Source organism: Aedes aegypti, chromosome 3 (genome assembly GCF_002204515.2).
Source record: "Aedes aegypti strain LVP_AGWG chromosome 3, AaegL5.0 Primary Assembly, whole genome shotgun sequence".
NCBI lineage: Eukaryota > Metazoa > Arthropoda > Insecta > Diptera > Culicidae > Aedes > Aedes aegypti.
Genome location: NC_035109.1, coordinates 160867090 through 160885363, shown reverse-complemented (window position 1 = coordinate 160885363; position 18274 = coordinate 160867090). Strand labels below are relative to the sequence as shown.

Here is an 18274-nt window from a genome sequence, read left to right as displayed (position 1 = left end):
CAAACGAATTATCATGGAAAATATTTGGTACAGGTTGTAGATAATAATGTTGGCTAACTCCGGGACCAAATATTTTTCGCGGAAACTACGACATTTTTGATATATTTGAAAATATATTGAAATCTCCATACATTTTCAATGACCGAAAACTCCTGGTTTGACTTTTCATGCTCTTGCATTTCTATATACATGGGATCCATTTCCTGATGAATATACATGGATTTTTGTTAGCTTAAGTGTCAGAACACGCGTTTGTTTGTTTTTATTTTTCGACTGGCTTAGGAACGTTGGTTTTTTTTTATTCTGAACACTAAGCTCCTCCGCAAAGCAGGTTTTTTTTTCGACGTGCCTGAAAAATGCAAGCAACCGGATTGACCGGCAGTGAAGGCCCGCAGGACGGCGATTGGGAAAGGTTTGTATAATATATTATTCAGGGAGTGCGTTTTGTTAACAAAAAATGTATTACAGATGCCATCCGGAAGCCTCTTCGCCGCTGCAAGTAGAGGCGGTGTACGTGTCGGAATCAGATTGGTACCTGCCGGACCCGCCGGAGCCAGAGTGCGGAACTAGCAGAGGAAAAACTCCCATGGTTTTGGTGCAGAGGCTGCCATCCTCTGTAGTCCGGAGGTACATCAATGAGAGCAACGCGCATATATTCGGTAAGTTTTTCCGTTCTAATGAGGAATATGTACCTGAAAAGAAAAGTAATCGCCTACCGGTTTTTCGCAGCCCTGTAGGTGGTGTAGTGGCAAGCGTGATTGCCTCCCACCCCAGTCGGTCGGTTATTTATTCCCCCCCGACGCCGTAGGGATTTTCTGGGAAAAAATCTATGATCATGTCTGCCTTCGGAAGGGAAGTGATGCCGTTGGTCCTGGCCCATGTTTTGATGGGTTCAATATGTAGAGTTCCATGTGCCCCAGATTTGTGGTATGTGTGGAGGTCTCTGGGCATACATATTTACTCTCAAACCCACAATGTCTCACTTTTCATTAAAAATCATAACTTGGCCAATTATTAACCGATTTTGGATCTTTTGATCTCGAACAGATTTATTATGTTCCAGAAAAAAGGGGATTGCCAATTGGTTCCGGAGTTATTACGAATTCAAATGGGGTATATTCGTTCCGGAAGTGATGGTTCACGTAGATTTTTCAAGATAAGCGGTAAGAAAATTATTCATTGTGTACTTTCTATAAGTAAATAGCTGTAAGAAGGTCGAATGATATTGGTTCTCATTAATTCTGGCCATTTCGGATACCCGGTCACCTGTACCCTGAGAGGACATTTTATGAAACTTACAGAATAGTACCGTGCGACGGCTTAAAATTCGTGATTTTAAAAAAAAATCGTTGTTTGAGAAGGACTTAAACCCGAGGGGCTTAAAATTCGTGGTTTTTTTTATCCTGAACACTATAGATATAATGCCAAGGTTCAATATGTGGTTCTGGCAACTTCCGGATACCCCGGAATTGGTTCCGGCAGGGCCTCAGTGAGACGCTTTTGTAATCCTACTAACTTATATCGTGCGACGCCTCAAAATTCGTGATTCTTTATCCTGAACATCATATATATATAAGGGACCCAGATAGCCGTAGCGGTAAACGCGCAGCTATTCAGCAAGACCGAGCTGAGGGTCGTGGGTTCGAATCCCACCGGTCGAGGATCTTTGCGTAATGGAAATTTTCTCGACTTCCCAGGGCATAGAGTATCTTCGTACCTGCCACACGATATACGCATGCAAAAATGGTCATTGGCATAGTAAGCTCTCAGTTAACTGTGGAAGTGCTCATAAGAACACTAAGCTGAGAAGCAGGCTCTGTCCCAGTGGGGACGTAACGCCAGAAAGAAGAAGATCACTTTTGTACATCCTAATAACTCCTGAACATTATAGTACAGTGCGACGGCTTAAAATTCGTGATTTTTTATCCTGAACACCATAGATATAATGCCAAGGACCAATATGAGGTTCTGGCCACTTCCGGATACCCCGGAACCGGTTCCGGCAGGGACACTTATAATCCTACTAACTTATATCGTGCGACGGCTCAAAGTTCGTGATTTTTTATAGATATAATGCCATGGACCAATATGAGGTTCTGGCCACTTTCGGATGCCGGAATCGGTTCCGGCAGGGAGCCAGTGGGACACTTTTGTAATCCTACTAACTTATATCGTGCGACGTCATTATACGTTTTGAATATGTCAGAAAAAATTTGAATAAAGGATTTTAGGATAAAAAATCACGAATTTTGAGCCGTCGCACGATATAAGTTAGTAGGATTACAAAAGTGTCCCACTGAGTCCCAGCCGGAACCTATTCCGGGGTTTTCGGATGTAACCAAAACCTCATATTGGTCCATGGCATTATAGTTATGGTTCTTCTTCTTTCTGGCGTTACGTCCCAACTGGGACAGAGCCTGCTTCTCAGATTAGTGTTCTTATGAGCACTTCCACAGTTATAAACTGAGAGCTTTCTTTGCCGATTGACCATTTTTGCATGTGTATATCGTGTGGCAGATACGAAGATATTCTATGCCCTGGGAATCGAGAAAATTTCCTTTACGAAAAGATCCTCGACCAGCGGGATTCGAACCCACGACCCTCAGAATGGTCTTGCTGAATAGCTGCGCGTTTACCACTACGGCTATCTGGGCCCCACTATAGTTATGGTGTCCAGGATAGAAAAAAATCATGGATTACAAAAGTGTCCCAAAGTGGCCCTGCCAGAACCGACTACGGGGAATCCGAAAGTGGCCAGAACCTCCAATGGACCAAGGCATTATAGCTATGATGTTCAGGATAAAAAATCACGAATTTTGAGCCGTCGCACGATAGAAGTTAGAAGGATAACAAAAGTGTGAGATATGCATCGTCAAAGTTGGACTTTGATCTTTTTCTGGACCCTGTTCTAGTAAGCGTAAGTTGTCTCCCCCTTTATAGTAAGAGTTGAATAAAAGCATATGAGTGTGAATATGGGGGTTTTTAGAGCCAGTTCGCGAACGCCGCAACCCCTTCTTGTATCGATGTTCTTCGATCAGGCTGAAATTTTCAGGGATTGTTCTTCTATATAAAAGAAGATGTTTTGCAATGTTTTAGATTTTAATATTAGGGGGAAGTGGGACAAAATGACCCCCAATGATTTCATGTCACTTAACATGCGAAATCACAAAAACTGATATAACTATAGTAAAAGTGCACGGATTATGTTAAAATTTGGCATGATTACTCTACGTTATATAAACTTTAAGATTGGCATGGTATATGGATTTTGAAAGTACTTCAAATCGAGAAAAATGAGTTTTTCATAAAAAAAATTAGTGATTTTCAAATCGATTTTTTTTTGCCAACCGAACTAGGTCAAAAATCTAAATATGACGTTTTGTAGGGCAACTCATGGGCTTTCATTTGAGATGTAATCCAGATATGCCATTTCAAAAATACATAATTTTCGTGAGAAAATGCAACTTCCAACAATCTTTCTCTCTCTCTTTCACTTTTTAGTGAAAATTGCAAGCATCAAGGCCAGGAAAAATCAAAATTCTATTCAAGATATAAACTTACTATAGTTATATCAGTTTTTGTGATTTTGCATGTTAAGTGACATGAAACCTTTGGGGGTCATTTTGTCCCACTTCCCCCTAATATAAAAATCTAAAACTTTGCAAAACATCTTCTTTTATATAGAAGAACAATCCCTGAAAATTTCAGCCTGATCGGACAATATCAATACAACTTCCCTTGGAAAGGGGGTTGCGGTTCTCGCGAACTGGCTCTTAATGAAACTATTAAAAAAAATTGATCACATTGGTAAAATGTGTAGAAATAGGAATTTCCAGAGAAAAATGAAAAAGGATAGGAATAAACATTAAAAAGATCAAATTTATAAATTCGCGATTTAAAATAAATTATTGCCCAAAACGTGCACAGACCAATTTTAAATAGCAAAAACTGATATTTAGAGCGAAAATAAAAAAAATTAAGTATTAGAGATAAAGTAAATATTGCTTTTTGCGCGATCGTTTAACCGCTAAAAATGCGTTTTTTCTTCTGGATAGTAAAATAGAAGGTAACTTCAAACTATTTTAATGAATTTCGTCTTTTTTATCTTATTTTAGCATCTACAGCTTTTGGTTCAGCTCCTGCGTCATATGATGAACAAACGATACAAACAGCAAACGGAAAGAAGACGTTGAAGCGATTACAAGAGGAGGCGACACAGCTGAAGTTACCTACAAAAGGAACAAAGGCCCAACTAGAAAAACGGTGAGCTATTCACTCAATTAAACAAAATGACCAATGTACAATAACTCGTTCTTTTTGTCTGTTGTAGATTAAAAATATACAGAGAAAATGATCTGAACCGAAGCCTTGTCGAAACTGCTATGACTGTCTTGCCTCTGGATGCTACAGAGTTTCGCGATGTGCCACCTTACTGGGCCTTGCGTGACATTTCGGTTGCTAATATCACCTGGCTGTCTGCAGTTGCCGTTTTCAACTACTTTCAAGATAGAAATGCTATGAATAGTTACAAAAACGGAAGAACGCTATTAAAGGATTGCTTCCTAAAACATGTATCGTATGGACGGGTAATGATTTTAATGAAGCTTTACTAAGCTATATTTATTTGTAATTAGTAGAATTGATATTTACAGTAAATGTTATTTAGTAGTAATATGGTATATGTAGATTTGGTGTTGTTAAGTTTGTAAACTGGTCGACAGACGCACTCTCGTCGACCACTATTTTAATCATTGATTCAAACATGTGATAGGTAGCCAATCGGTCATACAGAGCGCTCGCTTTATATTTGTCCGGGTTTGATAACTATACACTGCTGCCACTTGGTTTTGTATTGGCCAAACACAGTGATTTTAGCATTAGACGTACATGCTCTCGCAACGTTGATTTTTATTGGGATTTGTTCTAACTGTTACGTGAGACAAGTGGAATAGAGTAAAAAGTAGGTAACGCGAAAAATATTTGTATGGCGAAATGCATCTAACGAATGACTTCTCAAAATTGGAAACCATTTTCGAAAAAAAAAAAACTTGGCATCGGTTGAGCATGGTAATGCTGGTTATCACTTCTACCGTAAGGACGCCATTTACCGCTCATTTAACTGCTTTTCAACATGTTAAATTCAGTCAAAAATCGGCTGTTCGATATTTTTCACAACTTTTTGCAATAGACGCAAGATAAACCATTTGTTTTTGTAAAAAAAAGATGAATTGTGAAAAATGTATGGTAGACATGTATGCAAATGATACAGATTTAGGGCGCCATTCATCGCTCATCCTGAGTATGAGGCCCTATATACAGCACTAGTGCAAATTAATTTACTTTCATTAGCTGATTGTATTATTTGTACTATACTGCCGTGAATCGCAATTCAGTCCCATCTGCATTTTCGTCAAAATTGAGTTGAGTTCAATTTTCAACATATCTTCCAATGCTCTTTCAGCTGCAGTAATAAGGTTATATGATTTGTTCGGAAAAATTAAGAGCAAACAGCAGGTCTAATTGTCCCATAATGAAAAGTAACCGCATATTAGTCCCACTACAGATTTCCTCACTGTGTAAAATAAAAATGAGTCGTGTTTTGATCATCTTTATATTTTTCTCGTACGATATCTAGTGAAAAGCAAATTATGAAAATTGTGTTTCCTTAAGATTTGAACATGTTCCAATCCTCTGGAATTGTTTGAATATTCGTATGGAAAACGAGTTTGGCAACTTTACAGCCCATTTTTACAGATGGGACTGACTTGCGATTCACGGCAGTATAGTACAACAACATATTAAATCGTGACAGCTAAGATTTTTCGATCTGCTATAATAAAATCATTGTTAAACTCATGTTTATCGCATAAAACAGCCTAAAATTATTTTTTATAAATAAATATAAAATTAATTAATATAAATTAATATAAAATCTCACGAATTTTATTCTGATACTTTCCACGTAGAAAATTCCATCATCGCCAGGGGCTTTCATATTTTTGAATTCGGTCATAATAGTTCACATTTCTTCCAAATCAGTCTATCATGAATTTTCGAAAAAACGTTTTCTTGATTGAGAATGTTTTCGAAATCGTGAGTAACTTAATTTTGTATTGGACTAGTATGTCCTAAATTGAAGTTGTGTGCGCTTTCAGGTGAATTTTATTGTCGCGTTTTTATATATAAACAAATAAAAGTGATAATCATGATATTTTAGCCTATTGTATCAAAATAAGAAAACAATAAATTTGTAAAACATCCACAGAACACGTCTAAGTTTTCAAGGTGAGTTTTGAAGTATGTCCAAAAGTGATTTTATATTATTAATGCTAATCTGGATTTCAAGTCAAATTTGGTAGGGTGATCATGGTAACTTGCTGAAAATAATGTTGTTTGAAACTAATATTCGTATTGTGTTGCATATTAACAAACTTAACAAATCATTTTGTTTCTTTGCATGATATTTTATTAGATGTTTGTAATAATGGTGTAAATTGTTTTTGCTCTATGTTATTGCGTATTATTTGTTATGTGTTATATTACATTAGTTTGCTGTGTTAATTTAACGTTGGTTATGTTTTAACAATTATAGGTTTCTGAAAACGTTCTACAATTCAGAGGATATTGTGGAGCTACAATGAAGAAACAGGTGTTGTACAAGGTCCAATTTGAAATCTGCTGCCAAAATCAGAGAATTACAAAATCACGTTGTGAATGCGTAGCAGGTGCCGGTAACTCATCCGCCTGTAAGCATTGTGCTGCTCTGATGTGTTGCGTTGAAGATTTCGTGACAACTGGTAAGTATTATTTTTAGTTTGTTTATTTTCCATAAATTATGCCCAAAAACAATAGTTTTCAATAACTATTTCCTTGGATTACCTGGGATCTCTGGAAATATTGATTGCTTATTTTTATGTTTTAATAATTCCCTTTTGTTGAAATTCCTTAAAATGGATGCCCAACGAAATTCCATAGAAATAAAAGCATACCCAGATAAATTACTTGATAGCACAATGCAATCTTAGAACAATATTTTAATTTGAAATTACTGGAGACGTTCGCCTCCTTGAGGTCAATAGGGTAAGGATGAGTAAGATGTGTCACCTAATGAAACGATCTCCATAACTTTCCAGGGCTGGTCTGCCCATGTTCGCAAGCATCACTGAAGTTTTCGTTATATGAACGACAAACAACACATATTTTAATAAAATAACAATCAACAAATGATTTGAAGTACCGTAATCCGGGGTATCATTGATCAGCGGGGTAACATTGATCGGAATGACTCATCTCATAAAAAGTTCGTATCATCATTTATTGATGGAACATTTCCAAATAATGAATGGTGCTTCTCTTTCTCATATTCATAAGCTAATGAAAGTGAAGATTTTTGCGAAAATTGCGTTTACCTAATGCGTAAATTTGTCCACTTTTCGAAACAATGATTTCAATGGGTAAGGATGACACTACCGAAGATTCATGTCTCACATAAGTTCTGTAAACGATATGAGCAAGGAAAATGCGGTTCTTACTAAAAATGGCATCGCTGAAAACGATACCGTTGTCAAAACTTTCATAAGCATGCTCAATTAGGTAACATAAACGAATTATTGTGAAGAACATAGAATTCCCTTAGGAAATTGCCTACCTTTAGGCGTATTCCGTGGTTCGAGGTGTTTTTAATTTTAAAATAACTCAAAAAGTAAATGACTTGTAAGCGTTTGGCCTTCATATTCGGCTTCAGGGGTCATGATTTAAGTAAGTAACGACATTTTCAATATAACCGAACGTTGTTTACATAGGTGATCAATGTTACCCCATATCAGCTAAATGAAAAAATCGCTTAAAACATTTATTTAAACATGCTTAAATTTTTCAAAAAAGAAAATGCAGTTTATAGTCACGAGCTATGGGTGGCAGTACTTGTTTTAAAAATATAAAAAGTAGAACATTTGCATTTTCAAACGAAATATTTAAGAAATATTCAAAAAAATGATCAATGTTACCCCGGATTACGGTACCGTGAAGGCCCCATACTCTGCTCACTTTCAAACAGCTGTAATTGAATGAAAACAAAACACAATACTCTGAAATATTGGGATCAAATACTTATTGATCTTATGTATGAGGAAAAAATATAAAAGCTTCACTAAGTGATGACTTTTATTGCAAATTTTTATTTTTTTTTTTTTTAGGGTTTCCGTGTTCCTAACTCTGCGCACTCTTTTTTGCAATGCTCCTTATTCTGTGCATTTAGGTTCCTAGCTCTACGCACTTGATAAATTCTTTATAACAGTTTAGGTATTTTACTAAAAGCATTACTAGCATTTAAACTCTGAATTAATCTTCATTTGCTTGCTTTATACGGTTTTACGTCCCCAGTGGAGCGTGAAATGTCTCTAACATAGAACAGGGTGTCTACTCGTTGAGCGAAATGAAATTCCCTGATATTTCCAGGTTTTATAAAACTAATTCCAGGTTCAAGAAATACACTAATTTTATACGTCTAAAACAAATTAATGACAAATTTTAAAGTGTTTTCGATTTGATAGCTATTTATACACTTCTAAACATTATGTAAAGCATGCTGAAACTGTTCCAATATCCAATATTACAATATGAAGATTATAACAATACCAAAGCTAAGTTTTATTCAAAGGAATCGTATTTTCCAATGATGATGTTTTTTATTTCGTTTGTAAGAGCTCTGTGAACTGAACGGAACTTTCAAGTGCATCAGTACTTTTGTTTGATAATAGAATCACGGATTATCAAGCCCCTTGGTAATCGCGTTCGACCGTATAACATTCAACTGTGGTAATATGAATAAATTATAAATGTTTGCGTTTTGTTCGAAAAAGTTCTAAATTAATCAAGACTGTTATGAAATTTCGAATTTAAAGTTGTTCAAATTCCAGTTTACTTTTCGAAAAAAAATTTCTCTGAAATTAAATATTTTCCATAATTTTGAAAATTGTGCATGAAGTCTTTCACAATCGAATGAATTTCTTGAAAATATTAAATTTAGAAACCTTTTCAGGAAAAAAAGATTAAAAAATAATTGAGAAGAGACCGAAAAGAGACAAAACAGTAATCAAAATACGAAGCCTAACAGGAACCAGGACAAAATAGTTTAATCAGACCAGACATTTCTCTAAAAATATTTTTAAAACTTTTTTTTCTCAATTTTTTTTTTCGCGACATTACGACGACATACCAGCGCATCTGGTATATGCCAGTAAAGGACAAACATTCATTGATGTATTACGACGACATTACGAGAGGGATGAATTGATATCTATATTTGAGATATTCACTCTCCAAAATTTTTCCTAAGGAATTCCTCCAAAAAATGGGTTTTGGATATCTCAAAATAGAACCAGGATTTTTCAAACAATATCACAAAAAATACCTCAAGGCTTTCATCAGAAATTCCTTTACATATTATTTCAGATAATTTAAAAAAAGCCCTTTCTAGAACATCCTCCAAGACTCCCGTTTAATACATTTTTACATACCGGTATTAAGGTACAGTACGATCTAAGTTTAAAATACGTTAAACTATTAAGGGATGTTTTTAAGTAAAATGAAAGACATCTGATTTGGTCAACAGCTAGACGTTGAAAGAGAACGAGTAGCTGCTCGCATCGTTTATTATCATTTCAAATACAATATACATTATTCACGCTGTCGTGGTGTATCGGTGTATGTTTAAGGGCGACATACATGTTGTAATATTCAACCAGAAACTTCTTCAGATGCCTCCAAGGATTTCTTATGTTTTTCTACAAAATTGTTCTTTAGATTTTTTATAAGATTTTGAGTACAAGTTTCTCTGAGGATACCTTCAGCAATTACTCCAGAGATTGCTCCTAGGATTTCTTCGGAAATTCCTCTATTAATTCTAAGAGATTTCTCAAGGAAGTTTTCAAAACTTTTTTCTCAAGCATTTTTTAGGAGTTTTCACCAAGTAAATTTGAATGTAATTTCCCAGAAAGCTGAGAAATTGTTGAGAAAATTCGTGACGTATTCCTGAAGCAAATTTACGGGTATCTTCTGTTACAGTTACTTATGTAATCTCTTAGGTCACCCTCCAGTCCAAGAGCATTTTCAGGAAGACTTACTCTTTAAGAACTTTTAGAAGATTTCCAAGATTATTGCTACAATAAAAAAAATCATAATATCTCGCATGATATTGCGCAGGATCTCCTGGAACACAGGACGAAATTACTAGAAAATTGTGTAGGAATAATCATTCCTACAATCGAAGGATTTCATAGAAAAAATTTGCTGTGGTGTTAAATTGTGTGGAACCTTAAAAGAACTTGTCAATATTCCATGGGGATTTTTTTAGAAATTCATTGAAAAATGTTTGGATGAACGTCAGTAATCCATGGATGAAATGCTGGAGAAATTCCTAGAATTTTTTTTTTTAAAGGAACTTAATAACGAAACACAGGTCGAATTGAGGGAATTATTTGAAATGTTCTTATATATTCACTCGAATAACCCCTCGAGGAGCTTTTGGATCTATTCTTTGGAATAACTGTAGATGAAATGGCGTTGAAATTCTTGTCCAGTTTTGTTGGGAGAAATTCTGTGGAAAACTTTGGATATCTCTTAGATTAACGACTGTAGAATTGGATAGTTAGTGAAAAAATATCTGGAGGAAGTACTTTATGGGACACCCTATAGAAGTGGTAACGTTGAAATGTTCAAGGATTTCCTGAAGCAAATTATGGAGGAACTCCTGTACTGCCCATAACTGCATAAACAGTCACATTCGACATTTTTGACAAATTAGAGTTAATGCCATGGAGAGTCATCAAATGATAAATACTTTCGATCAACTCACTGAAATCTGTGAGTTTGTTCTAGAAAGTTAAAAAAATAGCAAGTTGTTTTGTCACATTGGTGATTATAACCGCATAACAGCCACATTGAGATTATAGGTGAGCCTCGAAATGTAATAGCAATGAAATTTCTATTAGAATTATTTTCTGGCTATTCACCTAGTATGTGATATGAGTTGTACAAAATATCAGCCTCAAATAAGCACTTTTGAGTTCCTGGTAATTTTTAGAAATTTTGGTTTCCTCCCATGCTGCCATAAAATGCACACTTGGTATTCCATTTACTCAATGCCTACTTTTGTCGAATGTTACAAATTAGCAGTTATGGGCAGTGTAAGCATCCTATGCAAAAATTCTGAAGGAATTTCTTGAAAAATTCCTGATCAAATCTCTGGAGAAACCTCAAGGATATTTCCTTAGACTGTTTTCCTGATAAAATCTCTGGAGAAACCTCAAGGATATTTCCTGAGACTGTTCTCGAAAAATTTTGCAGAAATTGTGAAAGAAAGAAGAAATTTTGCATCTCAGTTATCAGCAAGCAAGATAAGGAAAAAAAGAGACTTTAGAGACTATTTTGGTTAAAATAGAGAGTTCAGACACCTTTTATCAAAAATAGAGATTTTTTAGAGACTTGCATAAAAATGGTATCTAAAAAGAAACCTGCTACCAGCCCTAGATATGTTAATCCTTTACCGAAGAAATTGAGATACATTAAAAACATCAATCATGTTTTGATAAGCTAATAGAATTTCATACTCGAATGGATCCTCACTGAACAGCTCATATAGTGTTTGGAGAGCGGCGCAGCCGAATTTTTTTCAAATGGAGATAGTTTTCTGGCAATTAATGATAGCTCTTGGACATAAAGCAAAAATCCTCGGTCGTGAACATATTCTATCATGAATTACTGCCTCAAAATAATTTCCCTGATTGTGATCAAAATTCCCTGATTATTCCAGGTTTTTCCAGGTAGTAGACACCCTGTAGAAGTTTACTACGTTTTATCTATAATTCAATCCATGATATTACTGTTACTGAATGCCATTAAGTGCAACTCTCAAAATTATCGAAATCATCATATTGATGGGATTGAAGGGACGGAGTGTAGAAATTTTTGAAATATGATGGACGTCATTTTTAAATCTTCTTTTACTAATATGGTCCCCTCAAACAATTTTCCAAAGCATTTCTATTCCATATCTCGATGGTGTCGACAAGTCGTTGGTTCTCTTCAATATCGACCTCTGGAGGGTTGATTGTATGTTGAAAAAAACGTTTTATAACAGCTGCGCATAGTAAGAAACATAGTTTAAAAATGGTTCCTTACTATGCGCACTTAAGAAGAATAAGAAAATAAAGAGAAAATAAGTTGCACTTTACCAGTGATGATTGCTCAATAAATAAACTAGTGCCTACGTACTAAAAATCTGAATATATTCTCTTTGATATGCTTCAAATGACTTAAGTGATGAGGTACTCCCTTAGCATTTTTGCTGGCGGGCAGTTTTTTTAATATTTTCAAAGCTATTTTATTTTTTATTAAATTAATAAACGTAAATTTGTCAAGAAAATTCTTTGCGTACTTTTTTATTACTATTGTAGCAATATATGAAAAAAAATTAAACAAAGATTTAGGTATTTTACCAGATATTGATGGATTTTGTAGATAGTGCGCAGAGTTAGGAGCTGCGCAGAGGTAATTATTGACAAAATTCCTTAAATAATCGAAACAAAACAACTCATAGAGTAATCCAATGTAGAACTCCTAGGGACATGTAAAGCTATTACCGTAATCCGGGGGCAAATTGATCACTATTTCACAACTTTTTAACATGTTTTCCTTTGGAATTCAAAAATTGTCAAATTTATTTCGGTAAAATCAGTACTTCATTGATCTCTATCAGTTTATGTAATCGATTTTCTATGAAATAAAATTTAACATTTTATAAAATTAGTTTTTATATCGAAAGTCGAAAATGACACATTGGGGCGAAATTGATCACTATACAACAAAGCTTATTTTTGAATGCAAAATTTCCCTATCTACTAAATTTGGGTCTCCTGAATCTGAAAATGATTACCGAAAAGCTAAACATTACATATAATTTGCAATTGGATTAGATTATATGTAATGTTTAGCTTTTCGGTAGTTGTTAAACTTCCACTCGGCTGGTTGGCCGTAAACCACGATTCATAATTAAAACAAGTACTGAAAATGATGTCAAAATTCTTACAACTCGTGTATATCATCATTTTATTGCAAAATAAAACTTTGTAAATCTTCACAATACGCCTAAATGTATGCAATTTCCCTTGAAATAAGCGCGTTATTCAACAATAAACGGTTTTGTGGAAAAAAACTATTCTTGTAATGTTTTACGATTTCAAAAATGAGTTCAGCAATTCAAACTGAAGCTTACACAACTTTTTGAACACTGTAGTTTACATTCAGGCTTAGTACCAGCGGATTGTTTAGTACCGACATTTCCAGCAGAATTGCTAACACCTTCAAAACTGTGAATATTTCTATGCAAAACTGTCTTTAATAAACATGAAATGGTTTAAAATCATCATTAGACATCTATAAACTAGAAAACATGGAATGACTGTGAGGCAACGAAGTTTTAAGCATCCTTGAAAGGAAATGCTATTTGGTACCGACGTGATCAAATTCACCCCAGTGATCAATATGTAATATGTAATCAATACGCAAGAGGTTAATAAATATGTCGGGAGAGTAGCGTCTATCAAATTAAATAACAAAATTGTACTAACCGCATATAGATTGTTGGTAAAATGGCTGATACTTTTTTTTAATTATCCAATCACTCGGTGTTTAAGCGACAAAATCCTAATTTCGGCGATAATCGGACTTAACGTAAAACTTCAAATTGTACATACTATTAAGATTGGACCACATATACTTTCCACGAAATGCCGGTTCAACAAAATGTTGCAGTTAAACCTTTTCGACCAAATATCCATTCGACGAAATGTCCATTCGGCCAAATGTACTTTCGACCAAACGTCATTCGACCAAATGTCATATATTCGGGTGTTTCGACTATGCAAGTATCTTACGATTCGCCTGAAGTTCATCACTGGATTTGGTGCATTCCTAATAAGAGATTTCTCAAGGTTAGTGATTGATGTCAGGATACCGAGGACCTCAAAATATCAATTTAGATATCAAAAGAATTCCTGCAACAATCTCGTCTGGAATTTACCGATGATTTTGAAAGAAATCTGCTTAGTGCAGGGCTTCCTAACGTGCGGCTCGCTATGTTGTTTTGTGCAGCCCTCGAAGAGTGTCAAGATTCTTCTCATATCTAGCCCGTTGAATATTCTATTTATTTTAAGATAGAATATACTAAGGATCATAACTAAACTATCGATTTTCAAGCTACTGAAATTCTAAATTTACTTGATTTCATAAATGAAAGTAAAAGAGATTAGAAAAATGAAACTTGCAGCTCTTGAAAATTTTGGAAACTGGAAAATTCATAGCATTTTTTTTAAGTGAAAAGGCGACAAAATTATTCCACACATATGTCTAGCTTGCAAACAATAATTTGACTTTCATTATGAGAATCCATAAATTTTACCAATAACATAGAATCATTCTAATTATACATATTAAGATCACTTGGGCAAAATTCTCACAAGACGTTTAGCAGCATATCTCAGAATTCTTAAAATTAAATTATCCAGATATTCTGAGCCAGGTTTCCAAATAATTCTAAGTGGTTTTTTGACGGAATTCTGAACAGGATTCAACAGGGCAATTAATGATAGCTCTTGGACATAAAGCAAAAATCCTCGGTCGTGAACATATTCTATCATGAATTACTGCCTCAAAATAATTTCCCTGATTGTGATCAAAATTCCCTGATTATTCCAGGTTTTTCCAGGTAGTAGACACCCTGTAGAAGTTTACTACGTTTTATCTATAATTCAATCCATGATATTACTGTTACTGAATGCCATTAAGTGCAACTCTCAAAATTATCGAAATCATCATATTGATGGGATTGAAGGGACGGATAGGGATAAATTTTACCAATAACATAGAATCATTCTAATTATACATATTAAGATCACTTGGGCAAAATTCTCACAAGACGTTTAGCAGCATATCTCAGAATTCTTAAAATTAAATTATCCAGATATTCTGAGCCAGGTTTCCAAATAATTCTAAGTGGTTTTTTGACGGAATTCTGAACAGGATTCATATGCAATTTTGGAAAGATATTTAACAGATTTTAGAATGACGATTCCGAGGATATCCTAGAAACATTTCTTGCAGAAACCTGCGTTGGATTTTCGTCAAATGTCAACCAGTATTCTCAGGACAATTCTAACCAGAATTTCCAAATAATGGAGGAAGAGACTGAGATAAAATTCTGAGTAGTATTCATATTAAATCTTTGACATGATTTTAAAATAAAATAAAATTTAGAGCAGAATTTTAAATTATTCTCCAACTAAATTCTGACGCAATATTGGACACAACTCTTTCGACAGATCAATAGAGAATACTGAGAGGGATTCTTACTGATCCTTACTGAATTTTTACACAATAAATGTTGGATTTTCTTTTTCGTTTCAACAAAAAAAAGTTGAAAATGCTCCGACCCGCCGCGCAATATTATTTCTGAGAATTGGCCCGCGGTTTAAGAAGGTTGGGCAGGTCTGGCTTAGCGTCTGATCAAGATCTCGATAGAAAATTATTATTAATATCAGAAAACTACTTCATAGGATCTAAAAAACTTATTCAAAATCCACTAAAAAAATTTTCACAGATTTATTGAAGATGCGCTATGATTCCTCAAATCATGGTTTTACAAACAATCTGCTAAAAATCTTATTAAAAATTTCACAAAGAAGCTTCCGTTATGTTTCCATTCAGATGTTGTTAGAATCCGCTAAGGATCTCGCCAAAATATGACTAAGGTTCCTTCTAATAATCAAAGTTTTTGACAGAGATCTTATTATTCTGAGAAGCATTCGTTTATAATCTTTCCAAATTCTCATGCTTTTGTAAGTTATTATGTGGAGTACGAGATGTTAGGCGGTCGTGAATCCCCTGTAAGTAGTAGTAGTGATAGTAAGTAGTTACGGTCATGGTTTCTATTAATATTATCTCAACTGAAATGTGCTTTTTGAAAGCATCTTCAATTCGATACTATTTTGAGTTCCAAAAAGATGACATTCACATGAGGGAATGCCTTCTTGCAATTCATAAAACATTAAGCGGCGGAGTGAAACATTCTTATGTTCCCATGATTGCTACCATTTGTAAAAAAAAAATGATCAGAGTTTCGAAGATTCTGACAGCGATAGAATGATAGCTGTTCTTAATTAGATTTATCTGTCAAATTTCAAGGTGTTCGGCAAGCAGAAAAAAGCACTTGAAAACTTGAAAGATGGAAAATAAATCAGGACACCTCAATCAAAATTCAAAATCAGGACATGTCCTGCTAAATCAAGACGGGTAGTAACCCTAGATATTCCCGGCATTTTTGGAGGATTCTGGTCCGTCACCCGCCTAATAACTTCCCACGAACTCATTTGCTCATTTGCTGTCAAAACTATCAGTTTGTTGTGATGTAATCGAAGAACATTATCAAAAATCAAATTAATAATTGTTATTTGCTTTATTTATTTTTTGTTCTATTTCATGAAAAACACTACTTACATCAACAATCGACTTTCACAGGTTTACATATTGAGGCCTTGATGTTTACTAATGCAAAAATAACATAAAAAATTGTATCCATATGCTTAAACATGCTATGGTCAACTTTTTGCGATAATATGCGACTATTTTTAGCATGACCAATTATTCTTTCGACGTTAATGCGTCGAGATGCTACTAACCGTGTAGTTGCGACCTCAGTTTCACTCATTTGTAAACCTTTTTTCTTCGGAGGTTTGTTTAAAATAATCCCTTTTTCCGACAGCGCATCCGTTGCTTCAAATCCTCTGTCAGCTAGTATAAAATCTCCAGCAGAAAGTAGCTCTAGTATTCCAGAATTTTTAACAATAGTGTTATCGGTAGCTGCTCCTCCAAATAGTTTGGACACAAAAATAACGGTTCCTGCTTCGTCAATTCCTAAATAAATAAAAAAAATATATTGGTGACCATGTGTTTTTTTAGTTTACATTTCTTATATAATTAAATGAGAACTGAAGCAGTCATTTTCTTTAAGGTTCATCCTAAAAATCCAAAGTAGTGACGTGTATCGTAAAATGCCGTAGTTCAGAATATATCTATACACAAGTATATTTGTTTTGTAGAAAAGCAAACTAAGGTACCGTGGGGCAAGTGGGTAAATGGGGTAAGTGAAAATAATTGGTATATTTTACTGAATATGTGAATTAACATTTTAAACTCATGCGTAAAACTTTGAGGCCGTTCAGAACATTACGATACGTAAGAGATTTCTGAGATTTTCAGCAATTTTTGCATAATAGATCAAAATATTGTTAACTTGCCACATACAACTTTATTTTTCTCCCATACTGAGCTGGGCCAGTCTAATCCATTACCCACTTGTCCCACGGTACCTTATAATAATTATATACAAAAATCCGCAAAGATAAATAATTTTTACTTATTTATTTTCTTAATTTGAATTAAATGCGCGGAATTTGGTAATGCGATTGGTTAGGGCCCTTTGCGATACACAGGAAATTACTTTATGAAACATAAACTTACCTATCAATCCTTTGAACGTATTGCAGTTCTTATACGATGGTCCTCGTTATTTGCTGTTCTTCGGCAGAAATGGGTTTCTCGATTGGGATCTCAGTACAGTCTAGAATAACTGTGTACAAGCTTTCCGATTTGGCACGCAAGCTCCAAAAGTCTATAATACTTAGTTTATCGTACATCAAGTTAGTCCAATAAGAAAATATTTTGGAAACTGTTCTGCAACCAATTTTGAACATTATACTCAGCAGCAAATAGTCTAAATTAAGCCTGTATTTTATTAATGTTAGCAGTAGTTGTTCCGATAGCCTCAATTTTTCCGTTGGCCATTTTGAATCAGGCTGATTTGCTGTCATGTACTGCAGAATGAAATTGAATTCAACTTTGCTATGGCCAGTTAGATACTTCATTTGTTCATCATATAATGTTTCCACCGATAGAATTCCAGCTGATGTGGTCACCGCTTTAATTTGGCTTTGATTTATGTTTTCGTTGCAGCTTGAACTAGAAAGAACTTTTGATTATTGAACAGCATGGAATAATATAAAACAATAAAAACTAAAACTATCTTATTTCTCCATTGTAATAAACTATACATCTAACATTTTTTACAGTATACTGTATTTTTTTGCCGAATTAACTGCTGTTGAAATTACAGCAACCGAAGTTCAACAGTTCGATGTAACTATAAGGCCTAATTTGACGT

At 34.6% G+C, this 18274-nt stretch overlaps 2 protein-coding genes across 6 annotated transcripts in view; one reads left to right on the top strand and one right to left on the bottom strand.

Moving 5' to 3' along the window:
* Positions 1-74: 74 nt before the first annotated feature.
* The window catches only part of LOC5578482, a 40045-nt gene continuing 21845 nt past the window's right edge, over positions 75-18274 (top strand). The window contains exons 1-4 of one of the 3 annotated variants that reach the window (XM_001656955.2): positions 75-412; positions 469-659; positions 4116-4263; positions 4331-4752. In XM_001656955.2, coding sequence (XP_001657005.1) covers positions 357-412; positions 469-659; positions 4116-4263; positions 4331-4613 — 678 coding nt within the window. In that variant the 5' untranslated portion in view covers positions 75-356 and the 3' untranslated portion in view covers positions 4614-4752. Of the gene's footprint in view, positions 413-468; positions 660-4115; positions 4264-4330; positions 4753-6443; positions 6798-18274 lie in introns of those variants that run through there. The other 2 variants (XM_021851432.1, XM_021851431.1) reach the window with 2 other exon arrangements.
* The window catches only part of LOC110678483, a 39752-nt gene continuing 37973 nt past the window's right edge, over positions 16496-18274 (bottom strand). For all 3 annotated transcript variants that reach the window (XM_021851435.1, XM_021851433.1, XM_021851434.1), the window contains 2 exons: positions 17575-18072; positions 16496-16968 (listed from right to left, as the gene is read on the bottom strand). In XM_021851435.1, the coding sequence (XP_021707127.1) occupies positions 17604-18072 (469 nt within the window). In that variant the 3' untranslated portion in view covers positions 16496-16968; positions 17575-17603. The remainder of the gene's footprint in view (positions 16969-17574; positions 18073-18274) is intronic.